The sequence below is a fragment of the Colias croceus genome, chromosome 26, assembly GCF_905220415.1.
Source record: "Colias croceus chromosome 26, ilColCroc2.1".
NCBI lineage: Eukaryota > Metazoa > Arthropoda > Insecta > Lepidoptera > Pieridae > Colias > Colias croceus.
In genome coordinates this window covers 3,899,105-3,917,664 of record NC_059562.1, presented here as the reverse complement: position 1 = coordinate 3,917,664, position 18,560 = coordinate 3,899,105, and the positions used below count along the sequence as shown (strand labels likewise).

Below are 18,560 nucleotides of genomic sequence, written 5' to 3'. Positions count from 1 at the left end.
GAGTGATTCAAGAGGAAGGTTTTAGTAGGTATATAATTTATTAGGTTTTAGACAAAGCGGGCGAAGCCGCGGGCGGTAAGCTAAGTAAATATATAAAGTAAGTGTATTATGTAAGGAAAAAATAAATAAAACAAACAGTTTATTTAAACGTAGTTAAGTTTATTAGCAACGTTGGTACATGAGGATTACTGGAATAATACTGTTGTTTATTATTGCAAACATACGCCCCACAACTGTGTCCAAAATAGTAGGTACTTAGTACAAAATGTATAATCACCAAAACCGTGCACGCACTAATATGCCTTACATTAAATACAACTTCATATGCGTCTATTACACCTATAAATTCAATAACTGACACTACTGATAGATATAAAACGTGAGCATTCATACACAGAGATTTTTACTTATATATTCGACTAATACATGTTTTAAATTCATCTCAATTGTTAACGTTTCATACGAGCAGATCCATAGTAAGAAGAAATTTAATACGCTTTATAAGTTTCGAATAACATTATAATATAATACGATTTTGATTGCTAAGATGCGGCTACACTGTATAAAATATCACAATCTACAAAACAAAAAAGCAGAAATGTTTAAGGCGCTAGTACATTTGATCTATAGATTTATTGCCGTGACATTTTTAATTGTAAAATCATACGAATGGCAATAAAACTAACTGCACTGTTATACACCCATATGTACCAACACCTTATAGCGAGCTACTAAAATAAAAAATGGTGTAGCCACATTTTGACTTATCTACAAATAAAAAGTAAAATTTTGTATTCTTCATTCGTTCAATCATTCATATGTAATGATTAGAAGTGTCTAGCTACATCAACTAATTTGATAGAGATTCAGACTATCGTTAGTAAGACGGAAAGGTTAGGATTTTGCTTAAAATTCATGTTAATTTATTACAATTCGTTTAGTGTGTGTGAGCGCTGCCATGTTACAACTTAAGCTCAGCGCAAACGGACCACCGACCACAGCCACAAATGGCTAGCGACAGCCACTTGACACATTTTTTTCATATCATCATCAGCCCATATACGTTCCCACTGCTGGGACACGGGCCTCCTATGAGGGTACAGGCCATAATCCACCACGCTGGCCAAGTGCGTGTTGGCGGATGACACATGTCGTCGAACTTTTTTTTTTTTTAATTCTTCGACATGTCGGTTTCCTCACGATGTTTTCCTTCACCGTTCGAGCAGTAGTGATGTTACAACATGCGCAGATAAATTGAAAAATCAATTTATTTCCTGCGCGCTCGCGTGGTCTCGAACCCTGGACTTATCGATTCGAAGTCCGAGGTCTCACCACTGAGCCACCACTGCTCCCTTTTTTTTTTCATATATTTGACACTTATGTATAGTGAGTGTCAAGTGACTATCGCTGTGGTTGGTAACTCGTATACGCTAACCCTTATTATGAGAGATTATTGCCATCAATCTAGTGACTGATTTTTGTCCCGACTTATGTTCCGATAACATTCAATTCTTGCTATGGACCGGCATTTCACTCCGACAAACATCTCAAACGTCCACACATTCACACCGAAAGGGTCTCTCCAATGGTTGAACATAATCAAATTCGGCCTACTGCATTAAAACTATGGAATTAACTAACGATGTTCAATTGCCAGTTTCTACATTTAATCGTACGTTGAGTTTTAACAATGTTGCCATTTGTAAAAAAACCCTTTTAATTTTTACATTTAACGTTGAAAAGATTCAATGTAGAAAACGGTATCAAGTAAAACATCTTTCAAATATTTCACTAAGAAAACAACAGAACAGCCGACTACCTAACAGAAGAGAAATGTATAAGTCATAAAAACATTTGAGTCTTATAGTTACAGAGTCTTACATGCAAATCCATTTAATTATTTAGAAAATTCTGAGCTAAAACAAATACCTATATCATATAGGCCCGTTATTATTATAAATAAATCATATAAACACCACAAGGACAACCCATCTAGTAGTCGTGCTTGTACATACTATCTAAATGTGCGTACATTGTTAAAAAAAATAGTTGAAAAAAAGAAACTTGAGACATTTTATAAAAATACCCACAAAACAATCGAAATCATCAAATAACCACTAAAAAAGGAAAACTTAAAGGAAAATAAAAAGAAAAAATAATAAAAAATCATTCTTTTATTTTTTGTGAAGTACAGATATAATATAATTTATTTACGCACGAAGAATATTCTCTAATAAACTACATACAACATGACGTAAGACATAACTATGTATTTTATTACAACTACGATGTCGCAACGACAAATGAAGAATACATTTGTTAAATAATTTCCATAATCTTTTAGTTAAATAAAATATAAATAATCGAGTATTACTGTTGCAACAACTCCATATCTATGGTTATCACATACCATAGACACCGATATAATATAAAACGTTACGTAACTCTAAGTTACATTCCCAATAATACCGTGATACCAAGTCGTAGATTAGATTAAATTTTAAAAGAGATCTGTATAATTCAGCGAAAATGGGCTTCATATATAACATTATTAGTTATGTGTGTAGGTTTGTCTTCAATACCCAAACGATATTGAGGCATTGAGACTTGCGTTCATGGAATGCAATGAAGCCCATTATCACTCAGCCTATATCGGAAGAGAGACAGGAATAAATGTACATAGTAAAAAAGTAATCTATACAGGACTTACACGACTGTGGTACATAAATTCACATTACATTATTTATCGATAAAAATACAATAAAAAACAATACTCTAACGTCTAAATTTATCTAAAACTCTCACAACTGGAAACCATAAATAGATAATAAATGATTAAATAAACTTCTCTTACTTCTACGCAAATAAAAATATAATATGTGGAATTTATAAGCGCTTCATAGAAGCGACGTCGCCCTGGCAAGCATTCAACTGTTGTACCTACAATCGTTTGTATTCGTTTACAATAAAATTATCATAAAAAGTTATTTACTTAAATTATAATGCACTGGATGAGGGTAGTTTTGTACCAGGTCAGTCGAAGCGACGCGGACATCTAAATGCTCTATACTTGTGCATACAATAGCTTCAAAATGTGTGACCAATGTATTTAGCCAACTAATATTACCTAATATCAAACGTTACATTACTCACAACTAACGTACCTCGAAATCAAATATAACAAATTATAATTTGTTAATAAAAAAATAAATAATTTATCACTAATAATCTAAAAGACGGAGGGAAAATTAATTTAAGTTGCACGTTGCGCGGAGATCTTAAATAATAAGATCATGCGGTAAAAATGTAATCGTCTCATTAAGATGAAATATTTGCCTCTATTTTTTCCTACTTAAAGTCAGACTTATTTATCGATGACCAAAAAATCAGCATCCCGCTAAGTTCTGTATCATCACAATCTTTTAAAGGACCAAAAATCTTTTGCATGTTTTTTTTTTTTTTGTTATTCTTTACTGTGAACAAATGGCAAAACTCTGGGGCAAAAAAATCGACAAACTAAAGCAATTCCGACATATTATTAAACTTACAAATATCATTAACTCCGGGACAAACACGTACGTGTTTATGGAATGGATACAAAATGTTATATAAAAACCGTTTAGTACTTTCGTAAGACTCTCACTTTAATTACAAACATTGCTTAATTTAAAACTGTATTATTATGGTTTTATCATAACAGTATTCCACTATGACGCTGTCTCTTGTTAAAATATATTCATTCACTTGAAAAAAATTGGGTAGGTACATATACATCAACTACGGTTCTGGTCCTTCGAGTCGGATCTCTTGAATCAATATGTATTTTGCGATTTTCCAATTCATATCCCTTTTTCCAAGTGTATTAATATACTTTTCACAGTTATTACTATCATGTTTTAGTAGCTTAAGTTGACAATTTATGTTCCTAGCTGCGTCTAGCAAGCTGATTGAAAAAATGCTTTAAAACTGATAGGTCTGCGTATCCATACATGTAAAAAAACTTTGAGTCACAGGATACACACTACTCAATGTATTGTTTATTGAATAGAAATAAAAACTCGCGACAGAACTCAAGAGGAGTTAATAATGAACATAGTAAATTAATAAAATGATTTATTCACAATCAGACAACGCCTACGAAACCCTTTTCAAACATCAATAATGGCACGAATATATTACAGGGGGAATTGACATGATCACATTATAAAAACAAATTATAACCGACTAATGATCGAGTGATTTAAATACCTTAAAAACTGCCGTATTTTTACTTATCTAGAGTGTGTCATTGTTATAAATAAAATCCATATAAACAATTTGTCATCATTAAATATTAGCACTGTAAATGGTAATTCATTATATTTTAATGATTATATCATATTTATCTTACATTAACACGAATTTAATCGCGAATATAAATGCATAGATTACTGTAACAATCCTAATTCGTAAATTATTTAAATATCAAAAGTTTTCATGAATTACTTATCGATTATTTGTTAAATTTATCGTAATTGGTGTATTGAGGGAACAAAACAACCACGTGATCGTGAAAATGGAACCGCTGTGTATCGAAAACGAATCCGGATTTCAGCAATTGTTAATTGCTAGGTCAGAGTCGAGTTAGGACGAATGTCACAGAATAAGAACAGCACGTTACGAATACGCGAGCAAACAGAGCGTCACTGAAAATCTTCCGAGTTGTTGCCATCCATTTTCCTTGCATTGTGAAGAGATAATCAACAAAAAAATGTGACACGGAGCAATTCAACGTGTGTTTGGAGGTGGCATCTGCGCTTGCACACCTTGTAAGTTCATTGGCCGCCCGTTGGGATTGCCCATGCCGAGCCCTTCCGAGTAGTTGTTCACGTCCATTGTTGGCATGTCATCGTTCTGGAATATTTTAAACATAATACATACTTTAGATAACAACATAATTTACAAACGTTTTGGTCAGAAATTTATTGTTATGTTTAATTATATTACAAATGGAGAAGATTTATGAGAAAATGCTTTGCACGAGACACGATAGAAGAACATCGCGTCGCTTGTTATTGTTGTTTTGTTGATTAGTATGTATGGATTTTGATTTTGTACATTTAACGTGAGGTGCACAAATGAACATGTTACACATGTACCAAGAACATCGATGCATAAGCGGACAATAAGTTTTTTATGAATACAATACTTGCCAGATTTACCATCTTATTATTTGATCGTAGTGTCCATCAGAGCTTGGGAGTAAAAATTAAAATAATATGTAGTTACCTAACCGTAGCTCTGTGTGTACTGCAATCTAAGAGCCAATGTAGTTACGCAGTGCGGCGGAACGTGCTGTTCGCGTTGCTGCTAGCCGCTGTAGACCCAGTTTAGTTATGATCACGATCACGTCACGGTCACGGTCAAGGTCACGGTTACGGTTACCTCTCGATGCCTGCGTATGGTGCGGTCCTCGTAGCGCGTGCCGCCCGTAGAGGCCATGGGCCGGCTGAGCGTGCTGTTCGCGTAGCAGATAGCAACTATGCACCCAGTTTGGTCACTGCTACGGTCACGGTTACGGTTACCTCTCGATGCCTGCGTGTGGTGCGGTCCTCGTAGCGGGTGCCCCCCGTAGAGGCTATGGGCCGGCTGAGCGTACTGCTCACATTGCTGCTAGCGGCTGTAGAACCAGTTTGGCCATGATCACGATCACGTCACGGTCACGGTCAAGGTCACGGTTACGGTCACGGTTACCTCTCGATGCCTGCGTATGGTGCGGTCCTCGTAGCGCGTGCCGCCCGTAGAGGCCATGGGCCGGCTGAGCGTGCTGTTCGCGTTGCTGCTAGCGGCTGTAGAACCAGTTTGGCCATGATCACGATCACGTCACGGTCACGGTTACGGTTACGGTCACGGTTACGGTTACCTCTCGATGCCTGCGTATGGTGCGGTCCTCGTAGCGCGTGCCGCCCGTAGAGGCCATGGGCCGGCTGAGCGTGCTGTTCGCGTTGCTGCTAGCGGCTGTAGAACCAGTTTGGCCATGATCACGATCACGTCACGGTCACGGTTACGGTTACGGTCACGGTTACGGTTACCTCTCGATGCCTGCGTATGGTGCGGTCCTCGTAGCGCGTGCCGCCCGTAGAGGCCATGGGCCGGCTGAGCGTGCTGTTCGCGTTGCTCGGCGAGTGCGGTGCGCCACTCGTGTTCGACGACGGCGTGCCCTGACCTGAAGCGCCGGTGAATATGTACACGCCATTGTGGCTCTTATGCTTCAAGTGATACGTGTCAATTTTGCGTGGCAAAAGCTCCAAAGGATCGTTCAAATGTTAATGGAATAAAATGATATTAGAAAATTGTTTTCTTTTTTTTTATCCTCCCCCTAAACAACGAAAACCTTTTTAATATTATTTTTTTCATTCCCCACTTCCCCCCAAAATCGAAAATAAAAAAAATATTTCTAAATATTTCGTATCAAACAAGTTCCTATATCGGTTACATAACAATAGCATGACTCAATATCGTTAACAAAGCGTAAGATCCACGTGGCAGCGGCGAGTACGCATATACACATTTGTACACAATAGCAAGGTCGACGGACAGACGTAACAATACAGTTATTTACATACACATCCAGTTAGGCATTCATTCAATGTTAAATGAGATTTAGTTCTGTGTACTTACAATGTTAAGTGGGTGTAAATTGTAATGACAAATAGGCTGTTTTTGCGGTATTGACATTTTTTATTTTATTTTACACATAATGGTTAACACGTGCACATTTTTATGTTAAATATTATTTAGAAAGGGAGAGAAAGGTTAATTCTATTTTCGTACAAAATTAGTGTGATTTTACAATGGAAATATTTTTAAATGAAATTTGAACCTTATTTGTTTTTGTGACAGTATTTCTTGCTATTTTTTTAGTATTAGTGCGTAGCACTTGCACCACGCACTAAATATTTTAGTGTTAACACTATAAATATAAGTATGATTTATTTTATATGAGATCAAATCCAAGTCTTATCGCATAAAAATACCACATTCACACAACATCCACACAACTACCCTCCATTCTCACACATTTACATATTTTTTTTTATAAAATCCATAATAATATTTACCGCTAGCACTAGAAGACCGTGCTGGCTGTGCGGCCCGTGCTGGCGTCAGAAAGTCCGGCTCGCGCCACCCGTGCTTGCGGTACACTTCACGCAGCTCCGCGTGCGACCACATCGTCATCAGCACTTGACCTGCAACGTATGGAGAAATCATTTGTCTCTACATGTAATAAGATCTATACATATAATAAAATCGTGGGAAAATTAAAACTGTATATTACATATTTTTTTAAAAGAATACTTGGGGCGTGATCTACTGTCGATGTCGAATATAGTTTTTTCTAAATTTTGTCTATTTGTACGTGACGTGGCGTGGCGCTACGTGTCATGGCGTGGCGTGGCCTCGCGTGGCGTGGCGTAGCGTAGTGAGGCGTGGCGTGTCGTGACGTCACGTGGCATAGCGTCACGTGGCGTGGCATTGCGTCGCGTGGCGTAGCATCACGTGGCATAGCGTCACGTGGCATAGCGTCACGTGGCATAGCGTCACGTGGCATAGCGTCACGAGGCACGTCGTGTCATCAGGTGGCGTGGCATGGCGTAGCGTCACGTGTCATGCACTCACCGGCGAACTTGAGCACGCGCGGCGTGTGGCGGTGGCGCTGCTTGGTGAGCGCCAGCAGCCGCTCCACGCCGCCCGCCTCCAGCAGCGAGCGCGAGAACTCCGCGCTCTTCTTGATCACCTCGTTCAGCGTGGCCAGCACCGCCGCTATCGTGTCGTCCGACGTGCCCTGTGAACGCATGACTAATTATAAAAATAACCGAAATTAAAAAATTCGAAATTTCAAAATCATTTTTGACACAGTGATATTAGCTTCATCAAATTGTAATAATACCTTGAAAATTACAAAAATATTAAAAATCAATAGACTATAAAATTACATGCCTATTTAATGTTACGCACTTTAGTCGTAGTACAACACTTACATCACCACTTAAACTATGTTCACAAACACTGTAAATCTATACACTATAAAAAGTCACCATCCATACATAACTTTATGCACTTTACTCATAATGCAGCACTCACATACTCCACTTGCACTATGTCCACACTCTCCACTTAAGCTATATCCACACACTCCACTTAAGCTACGTTCACACTCTCGACTTAAGCTACGCACACACTAACCTGATCGTGCTGCTGGTTGCCGCTCGGCAGCTTCTGCACGAGATCGCGCATCGCGTACTTGCCGATGAGCTCCTTGTTCCGCTGGTCGATGGCGAGGTTGCGTAATGCAGTCGCCACCGCGCACACCACGCGGTCTACTTCCATGCGGAGCAGTTCCACGAGGATCGGTAGACCTGGAGAGGGAAAGTCAGTTTTAATTCACTACAAATGCCCTAAAAACTGCCTATAAAACGCCTTATTCAAATATTACGTAAAATAAAAGAGAAAGAACGCACCCGAAAGCCGCTTATACGAGTAAAAAGTAAGTTAATAAAAATTGGGCCATTGCAATATTTAAATAAGGTTCAATATCAGTTGTGCTACAGTGCAAATGCATTCAATGTTATAAATTCAATATCATAAAAAATGAATACAATCAAAATAAAGCCCTTTCAGTATTAAAATAAGGTTCAAAATTAGATGAGCGAGTAGCGACAGTGCAAATGCAATATTTAAATAAGGTACAATTTCAGTTGCATGACTGAAATAAATTTAGTCACGCCATTGCGCGGTGGCAAGATTTGTCACGCACACGTTTTGAGCGCAATTGTATTTATTTATAAACAAATAAATAACAAATATGTACCCAATGATATTACCTTTCTCTTTCCTAACAGCTGCCCGTATATCAATAGAGGGTTGCCAATAACAAGCCGCCAAGTTCTGTAACGCGCCGGCCGCCGCTTCTAGGGTCTCCGGGTTCGAACAAGTTTGTAACAACGCCATGTATAAAGGTACCACCTGTAGAAAATTAAATTAGGTTAAAAATAATAAAAAGAACCGAATTAATTGTAATATCTGATTTGGCATATAAAAACAAAACAAACAAACAAATGATATTTATTTACGCTCAAACTCAACGCAAAAACATTTTTTATTCATCTAAGCTTTTACAAGAACTTATGATTCGTCAGTTGGAACGTTATGACACTCTGAACAATGTTTATTATATTAATATTGAATTTGAAATATTTTCAATTATGTTAAGTATGAGCAATTAAAACAATGAACATGTCAAGGCAATTCATTACACGATGTTTATAGCATTATTATTTCTTTTTTAACGCAAAAATAATATTTGACAAACCTCAGGCGACCACAGCATTTCAGTTCCCTTCGGTACACTATACCCCAACTGTGAATTAGTCCCCGTTTCCATAGGCTGTGTATCCGAATCATTTTTGCCGAGTGGACTCGTAGAGTTGGACGAGGAGCCCTCTTTCTTCTTCTTACTGCCGCCGAAACAGCCTAGATTCTCGCCTAGGGTGAAACAAACTTATATACAACGAAATCATATTGCTGTTATTTCAATTAAAATGTATCATTTGAAATAAACAGGAATCTTTGTTTCTGCCCCCCTAGACAAGTGGCTTTCTATTAGCGTAACGTTTGATAGAATAGATTATGAATGTATGAGATTGACGTAAGCTGTAATAGATTGACGTAAGCTGTAATATTACAGCTTACGTCAATCTCATACATTCATAATCTATTCTATCAAACGTTACGCTAAACGAAAGCCACTTGTTGAATTTATAGTGTTTTTCACTTTTTATTGTTTTTGTAATTATTCCAACTCTAAGATTTTAAAGATAAGCGTGTAAAGTATTTTTTGCTAAATCAACGTATTTTATGTTTTTCATTAAAATTATATGTTTACCTTTGGAAGCGCTCGCCTGTATCCGCGCCTGTCCCGTGGACTGTGTGGGCGGCGCTCTCGTGTCGTACAGTGGGTCTTCTATCTCTTGACACCTACAATAACGTTTATTATTATTACTTCCTATCTTTTGTTATCATCTTTATACTTTCTTTACATATTGAAACAAGACTGTAATATGTTCGCGTAGCGGTCCGCAGCATGCAGACGTACATTGTACATGCTTACCCGCACAAATATGCCGCATGTAATTATGAGTTACGTGTGCACTGTGCGTGCGCTCGTTGTGTACGCATACATGTTTTCACGTGCGTGTATGTTTCACATCATCGTGTACATTGTACGTGTGTATATTTGCGCAGCGGTATGTACGCTGCACACAGTTCTATTTGTTATTTGCCCGCACGATTACATACGTGCACGCGTCACATGTGCGTGTATGCGTATGTGCACGCTACACGTGTGCGTGTGCATATGTATTCGTATTTTGTTCGTGCTTTCTCGCCAATGCATACGTGTTTTCGTGCACATGTATATGTGTGTGTAATGTGTATGTCTGTGTATGTGTGTACTGACCGGTAGGACAGGTTGCGCAGCACGCACACGCAGTTCTCGACGATCTTGGTGCCGATCGCGTTGGCGCTGAGCGCGGCGCGCACCGCGTGCAGCAGCGCCTCCGCCAGCCCGCCCAGCGACCGCAGCCGCCGCCGCGCGTACTCGCCCGCCGACGACGCGTTACGCAACACGCCCGATGCGTTGCGGAACACTGCCACACAATATTATATTTAATAATGTAAATAGAAATTAAAATAAAATAAAAGATGTGTGGCACTCGGGGACTGCCGCGGTAAAACTATTGCATGCTATGCCTTCAAGCCACACCTCCGCCCGTCCCCGTGGGGAGCGTGAGGTTTTTTCGTTACGGAATTTCTCGATTCGGTCCCCGCGCTCAAGTCCCGCGATAGAAGCTATGCAATAGCTTAATAATATAATAAAGTAAATAGAAATTTTATTATAGGTATATTAAGAAGAGCTGGAACGTCAACACATTTACACATTGCACATGTTAGGCCGGGAGATACTGACACAAAATTTCGGGTCATTTGTAACAGGATGGCGGTCTAGAGGGGTCTTACTTATCCGACGAGTGTGACTTACGCCCACGCGACTAGTCCACCGGTACCAGCGTTCTGACCATCATTTTTCTTTTTGTCATTGCGTAATAAGACCTCTGTAGAACCGCCATTCTGTTACAAATGACCCGAAATTTTGTGTCAGTATCTCCCGGCCTATGTATGTGTCATATTTTGCAATTGTTTATAAATACAGGGTGATGTAATTGGTGTAGTACGAATATCTAAAAATCTATGAAGAATTTTGTGATACAGTAAATGGAAGAATTATATACTATTTTACAGTATTTAATAAAATCATTTAATTTTTTGTTCATTTTCATTAGAAATGTCAATTTTTCTCACCAAGGTGGAAATTGGGATGATAAGGATCTTGTTAGAAAAATATAAATTTTGACTAAAATCGGCATTTTTTTTTTCAAAAATCAAATTACTAATTAATAATCAAAGTTATCCACATTATTAAAAAAATAAGCCAAACTATACACAATTTTTACTTGATGCAATCCTCAAAGATCATGGACATAGTGTATTGCGCCTTCCACCGTACCATCCAGAACTCAACCCAATAAAGTTACTATGCTATGGGGCATAATTAAAGAGCATCACAAAATGTGAACTTTAACTTGAAAACTGTGGAAGAATTATTTAGAAAGGAAGCAAATGCCATTAGTCTGGATATGTTTAGTGACGTTTGGAGAAAGACGCTAGAACATGAGGAAAAATATATTCAATTAGAACCAAAAGTAGATAATTACACTGACTCATTTATAATAAATAACATTAAGAAATTCCGACGGCGAAACATCGAGTTCTTCGAGCGATGAAAGTTTCAGTGAAGTAGAAGATTACGATTATGATTAAATAGATTTTTCTTCTTCTCTATAGATACTGCTTTCTGAATTGGTGGTAAATGTTAAAACTGTTAAACTGTTATGACGATTCAAAAGTGCTTCTAGAAGAAGTCTAATAGTATTTATACTATATGTTTGTTATATGTTTGAGTTTGAGTTTAAAACCAATAGTGTGAAAATTATACAATAAACATGTAACATATATTTGTTAGCGCGTATTATTACGTACTTACTACAAAATATATAATGTGGAGGAAGGAAGGTGGAATTCCTCCATCGAAAAAGGGAGGATCCTCGACCAGTCAACTCGACTGGCCGGCCGTAAAGGCCCCGATGGATGATGTCGGAAAGTTGTATATATATCTCTGTAGCGAAAACATTTCGCTTGCGCGATTCAGAGCGAGGTGTCGCTACAATAATATTTCTTAGATATTTTTACTCGACCAAAGTCAGGACAAGACTGCTCCGCAACTGCAGAAGACGTCCGTTATTTAAATCATTATCAAAACAACCATCCGTGTGTTGGGACTTGGGAGTGAGCGCACGTGTTATTTGTATTGTTTTTGTGACCTGAAATTTAATTATTATTTGATAATTGAATGATTATTAATACTTTTATCCAATTGATTATTTTTAGAATAAATAATTAAGTTCATCAATTGATTTACTTTTAAATTATAATTTTACAGGTAAATTATGAGAGCTTTCATAATTATATTTGCATACTAGCTTCCGCCCGCGACTCCGTCCGCGCGGATGTCGGTCTTTGCGTGGATGGTTTATTTCTCCATTTTGAGTAACTCGGACAATGACATCTTATAAATATCTATGGACCCAAATACGGCTAGGCCTATAATAATACGCAACGTGTGTTCGCGGTACCTACTACAGAACAACGTCTATGGATAACTGAAAAATTGAGATTAATTTTTTTTCTACGTATTTTTCCAGGATAAAAAGTATCCTATTTTACGCCCAGGATAATAAGGTATAATTATACCAAGTTTCATCGAAATCGAACCGGTAGTTTTCACGTGATGTCTTCACATACAGACAGACAGACAGACAGACAGACAGACAAAAATTTTTTTAATCACATATTTGGGTTTGGTATCGATCCAGTAACACCCCCTGCTAGTTATTTTTTCAATATTTTCAATGTACAGAATTGACCCTTCTACAGATTTATTATATGTATAGATATTTATCTACAACGCACCCATTTTACAATTCAAGTCTAAAATGAAACTAGAGTCGCATTTATTTTTGAACATACTGTAAGTGAAATTGCATAAGTGTGAGTACTGTGAACATGCCAGCTTTCCTTAATTGACCTGTACATCGATTGCGGAACACTACAACACAATATATTATAGTACAAATTTTATTACGTTGATTTTGTACACATTTAAGCTGACCCAAAGACACATAAAACCGAAAGAACGGAATAAATTCGATTGCTCTGGCGAGATTACGAGTGACGGAGCAGTCAGGCGTCCGCCTCGCCCGGTAAGGCAAAAGACACAATTTCGAATCTCGCTTGGTGATCGAATTTTTCGAAAATTTGTCACATTTTAGCTTCAAAACTGACGGAATGTCATACAAACACTATGCAAATTTATTGAATTTGATTTTATTCTTGTAATTCTGGTATTTATTAGTTTACATTCTGTTTTGTGGAACCTTAATTTAAAAAATATAATATAAATTCAAATAATATTCAAGCGACGATTTAAATAAAGATTCAACATTAACATTGAACACTAACAGCTCATTTTTAAATGTTCTTAATAAATACAAAAGTTGCAATTTTTTTTATTCCAAATTTTTTTGGGTAGATATTTTATACACAAAAAAATATATATTCAATCAAACATACCCGTAGACCAATACGTATCCCCCGGGTTAGTGGGATGCCATCCAGAGTGCGGTATGATCACTTTGTTGACGATTACTTGCGCCGCGTCGTCTATGATCGACTGCTTGAGGTCTTCGCACGATGACATGTTCCATATCACTCCCGTTACTAATTCTTTAACCTGTAAACAAAAAGTTATATTGCTAATGTAATGATACAACATGTGTTATTATTTGTTTAAGGTGTTTAGTGTTTAAAAATTTTATGGAAAAAGACAAATCTGTAATGCTATGCGAATGAAATGAAATGAAATGAAAAAACGTTTATTTATACACACATTATAAATAGTTACATAATAAAAGACACGACGATCGACTAAACTAGGTACTAGACCTGTGCTATAGTCGATCGACGCTTTCCACTCCTTTAGACATAGTGCCAGCATTATAACGTGTGTAAAAGTTTGTGTGTGCGTGTGTGTATGTGTGTGTGTGTGTGTGTGTGTATGTGTGTGTGTGTGTGTGTTAGTGTGTGTTGTTTGTTTCTATAGTTATAACATTGTGCGTGAGTTTACATGGGTAAGTATGCGTGAAATGAGAGCTTTATATAGATTATCTTTGCAACACATTAGTCTTGTAAAATTTCAATTCTTATACAATATTTATAATCATCTGCTCATTTTATAAATTCTTCTGTTTCCACATATGATAAGGTGAGTAGCATGTTTGTGATTTTATATTTAAGGCTAAAAGACGTCAAGTTGTGGATATTCAAAATTTTATTAAGTTTGTTATAGAGAAAAGGACCCATATAGGCTTTACAACGTTTGGCTGCTACAGTATGAACTAAAGGTAAGTCGAAGATTTTATAGTTGCGTCTTTTTTCCGTTAGGTTTGTATTTCGAGCTGATAGGTTATGGGTGTCTAGAATACAGTCTAATATAAAAAGTTTTCTGACAGAGAGAAGTTTACATTCATTGTATAGCGTGGAAGTTGAGTAGAAAATTGGCTTGGCCATCATCACTTTGAGAACGGCTCGTTGCGCTCTTTCAATTTTGAGCATGTGAGTTTTTGCAGCTCCGCCCCACACTTGAATACAATATCCCAATATTGATTGGCAAATGGCAAAATATACTTTTTTTAGGATGTCAATGTCAGCGATTTCGCGAAGCTTCCTAAATATTACCATAAGTTTCCGAACGCGTGAAGCCAGAGTTTGAATATGATGCTTCCATGTTAACTGGTTATCCAAGTACACACCTAGGTATTTTATAGCTGAAGCACTTTCTAATTTTCTACACTGGCACGAATGGTTTTTTTGTATATAGTTAAAAGTATCACACATATGTGCTGTTATTTCGAGTTCTCTTGGCTGTGAACACTTATACAATGAGAAGGTTAAGTATTTGGTTTTTTCTAGATTGATAGTCAATATGTTTTCACTTAAAATAAGATATAAAATAGAATAATGCCACATAATGAAGGTATTAATAAAATCCATCTCCGTTGTAACGAAAAAATAGCACACTTTCGTACAATATATTTTCAGAATCATATAAAAGTGTCAAGTGCTAAGTGTAAAGTGTTGAGTGCAAAGAGTTAAGTGTCTTGCGTAGTGTCAAGTATGTTTTGTCAAGTGTCAAGTGTTAAGAGCTAAGTGTCAAATGTCAAGTGTCACGTAACGCTTAATAAATAATTTAGTACATAAGCATCAATACATCACCTCCATATCCGAAGTGCGGCAGAGCAGCGCCATCAGCGACGGTATCCCGCCGGCGTCGCGTATCGCCCGCTTGTTCTCGTCGTTCTGACGCCCGTACGAGAGGTTGCGTAACGCACCGCATGCGTTACGCGATACCTCCGGGTTCTCGTGGGACACTAGACGCACTAGCGGCGGTATGCCGCCTGCGGGTGACGGAAATATATTATGAGTGATATACAAACATATTAAAGTATGTAATTAAATAGAAGTATGTGTTTGAATAATAAGGGTTCGAGAATGAAGTTAAGGAGAGGTTGCGTAACGCGCCGCATGAGTTATGTTAAGTTAATTATACTTACAGAAAAATAATTTTAAAATTGATACTTACAATGAAATATTTTATTTATGGCATAAACAAATTTCTGACAATGTAAATTTAATTTTTTAATTTAGCATTGTAAATTTAATTTATTAAAAAGGTTTTTAACATACCCAAGCTCCTAGTCTTCTGCTTGTTCGGGTCGTCCATGTATGTGAGGTGCTGCAGGTAGGCCGCCGCGTTGGCCTTCACGACGTCGGACGGCGAGTTCAGGAAGCCGATCACCTCGGGCAGGTTAGGGTCGCGCCACTGTAGGCCTCCGCCCTCCTCCCGCCCCACGCCCACGCCTACACCACCGTGGACTGGAGGAAATTGTTTTTAAAATTTTCTTATACATATTATACAAACAATCATATAGCGAGAGTACATACTCGCCGTAAAAACAAGACAGTTATTAAAAAATCATTTTTAAACCCATTGCATAATATTTTTATTTTCGGGCAAATTTATAACAAGGAATATGCATTTAAATTGAACACACCTAACGCCATCCCCGCCATTTGTTTCTGCAGTTCTTCCTCATCGCCGTACATAGATTGACCCCCGGTACTACCTAAACTCAGGCCATTTTGGGAATCCTGTAACAAATGTATATCAATTACAAGTCTATATAACTGCGTTAAAAACAACCGACTTCAAACTTGCACTTGCAACATTTACACATAACAGACAAAAATGCTCATAAAATAAAAACTACTGGGCCTATCCGAATAAAATTTTTATCGGACCAATTCGACACCATCCCGCATCGAACAAAAAAAGAATCACGTAAATCGGTTCAGACACCTCGGAGTAATCGGTGTACATACATAAAAAAAAGAAACATACCGGCCGAATTGATAACCTCCTCCTTTTTTTGAAGTCGGTTAAAAATACAAGTTGGTAATGAAACTTTGAAATAGCAAACTTCGTGTAAGAAAAAAATATTATTCAAATTTTAATTGGGACACTTATAGTACTTAATTAGCAACCAAAAGTTACATTATTATATTATTTACAAGTAAGCACACATAAAAGAAACAAATTTAATTAAAAAAAATATGTTTTTATTTTGGTAGTGGATAAGAAAACACTTACGCAACATAAAACCTAGATCGTATAATATGTATCGTCGTATTAAATTAAGTTACTTATCGCAGCACGTACAAGTATGTGCTGCTATAACTTAATGTTTACTTGAGTACTAAAGTGTGCGTGCACGCACACACACGCTCGTATGTGTACGTGCATAGGTGTGCGTGTACTTTGACGTATATGTGTGCGTGCACATGTCCGTATATGTGTGCGCACAGGTGGGTATAATGTATTTGTATGTATGTATACCTTGAAGGGCTGCGCGGGGTGCGGGTGGTGCGGGTCGATGGCGGGCGGGTAGTGCTGGTACGAGTACGCGTCCGCCGCGTACTCGCCGCGCGGTGACGTCACGCAGTAGTGCCGCCCCAGTTGCTCGAGGGATGACGAGTCGTATCTGATACAATTAATTGTTAATTCTTAATTGCTAAGTATCTTGCAAAGTTTGTATATTTAAAAATGATTGAATGAAGTATGAAAGAGTTTTAATTGACTTTGACATATTATTGTTTTATGGTATAGAGAAAAAACATATTTATTTTTGGGCAGTGAAGCTTTATTTTAAATAAACAAATATATAATGAATGCAACGAAATATACCTTTGTTGTAGATGTAAATTGTGTTGAGGTGGGAGGGCCCCAGGCGACGCGCTGCGGGGCGATGCGCTACCGCCGCCTTCGACATATTCCTGAAAATAATGTTTAATTAATTAATATCTTTCTATTTAGATTTTTACATTCTGAGCTTAAAAATTTGAATGACCAGCTTCGATGTTGCAAAAATAAAACCTCAAATTAAAATTCAAGTTCAAATTACATTTACATATTTGCAAGAATGTAGTTACAAACATAGATGTTATTATTACAATGTTATAACGCTAATAAATTAGAATGTATTCCCATACCCACTATCTGGGTGTGCAAATATTTAAATGGAAATAAGTTAAATTACACTGTAATAAGTTCTTGAATGTCTCCTATCAATACATTCAATTACTGTAACTTTAAAGTTGTTTTAAAGGAAAATTGTACTTCAAAAGAATTATTCTCCAAAAAATACACAGTCTATAGCCAAAACCCTACTACCCTACCTGCGTCATATACGGCGGCATCTGCGTATCGACGAGGTACGGCTGCGCCGGATATGCGGCGCCGTAGTGCGCGTACGTGCCGTAGTGCGCGCCGCCCGCGCCCGCGTACCCGCCGCCCACAGACACCGCTTCCATCACCTGCAGAAAACAAGTTTATTGAAGTGAAACTTCTTTATCGGGGTTGAAAAAAAAATTAGTGTAACATTTTTTCGTTACGCGTGACATTTTTCCGTTACGCGCCATCTTTTTCTTATCCCTTCCACGCGTGATTCGACGTATTTCTGTACAGTTGCATATAGTCAATTATTTTTTGAAAAATAAGGTCAAGGAGTTTCACTTCTTACGTGTGTACACTAGTACACGCACACATTTTTTATTTTAATGTAATGTTTGTCATTTTTAAAACTGTTGAGATTGCATGCATAGGCAAGTTTTATTAAAAAAAATGCATTTAACCAAGTAAGTAAAGGTAAGTGCTGTGTGTAATTGTTATTTATTTAAAAACGCATAGCTAGGTTTGTTTTAAACGTCTTACACAGAGTAACAAATGT

The 18,560-nt window shown here is 37.5% G+C and overlaps 1 protein-coding gene across 4 annotated transcripts in view; it reads right to left on the bottom strand.

Moving 5' to 3' along the window:
* Window positions 1-2,156: 2,156 nt before the first annotated feature.
* The window catches only part of LOC123703414 (catenin delta-2), a 44,639-nt gene continuing 28,235 nt past the window's right edge, over window positions 2,157-18,560 (bottom strand). For 3 of the 4 annotated variants that reach the window (XM_045651375.1, XM_045651376.1, XM_045651377.1), the window contains exons 5-20: window positions 18,010-18,147; window positions 17,519-17,607; window positions 17,171-17,315; window positions 16,329-16,425; window positions 15,961-16,149; window positions 15,490-15,671; window positions 13,789-13,948; window positions 10,499-10,688; window positions 9,926-10,017; window positions 9,353-9,525; window positions 8,865-9,006; window positions 8,227-8,399; window positions 7,660-7,825; window positions 7,101-7,229; window positions 6,072-6,205; window positions 2,157-4,893 (exon numbers count right to left, since the gene is read on the bottom strand). In XM_045651375.1, coding sequence (XP_045507331.1) covers window positions 4,768-4,893; window positions 6,072-6,205; window positions 7,101-7,229; window positions 7,660-7,825; window positions 8,227-8,399; window positions 8,865-9,006; window positions 9,353-9,525; window positions 9,926-10,017; window positions 10,499-10,688; window positions 13,789-13,948; window positions 15,490-15,671; window positions 15,961-16,149; window positions 16,329-16,425; window positions 17,171-17,315; window positions 17,519-17,607; window positions 18,010-18,147 — 2,325 coding nt within the window. In that variant the 3' untranslated portion in view covers window positions 2,157-4,767. The remainder of the gene's footprint in view (window positions 4,894-6,071; window positions 6,206-7,100; window positions 7,230-7,659; window positions 7,826-8,226; window positions 8,400-8,864; window positions 9,007-9,352; window positions 9,526-9,925; window positions 10,018-10,498; window positions 10,689-13,788; window positions 13,949-15,489; window positions 15,672-15,960; window positions 16,150-16,328; window positions 16,426-17,170; window positions 17,316-17,518; window positions 17,608-18,009; window positions 18,148-18,560) is intronic. The other variant, XM_045651378.1, reaches the window with a different exon arrangement.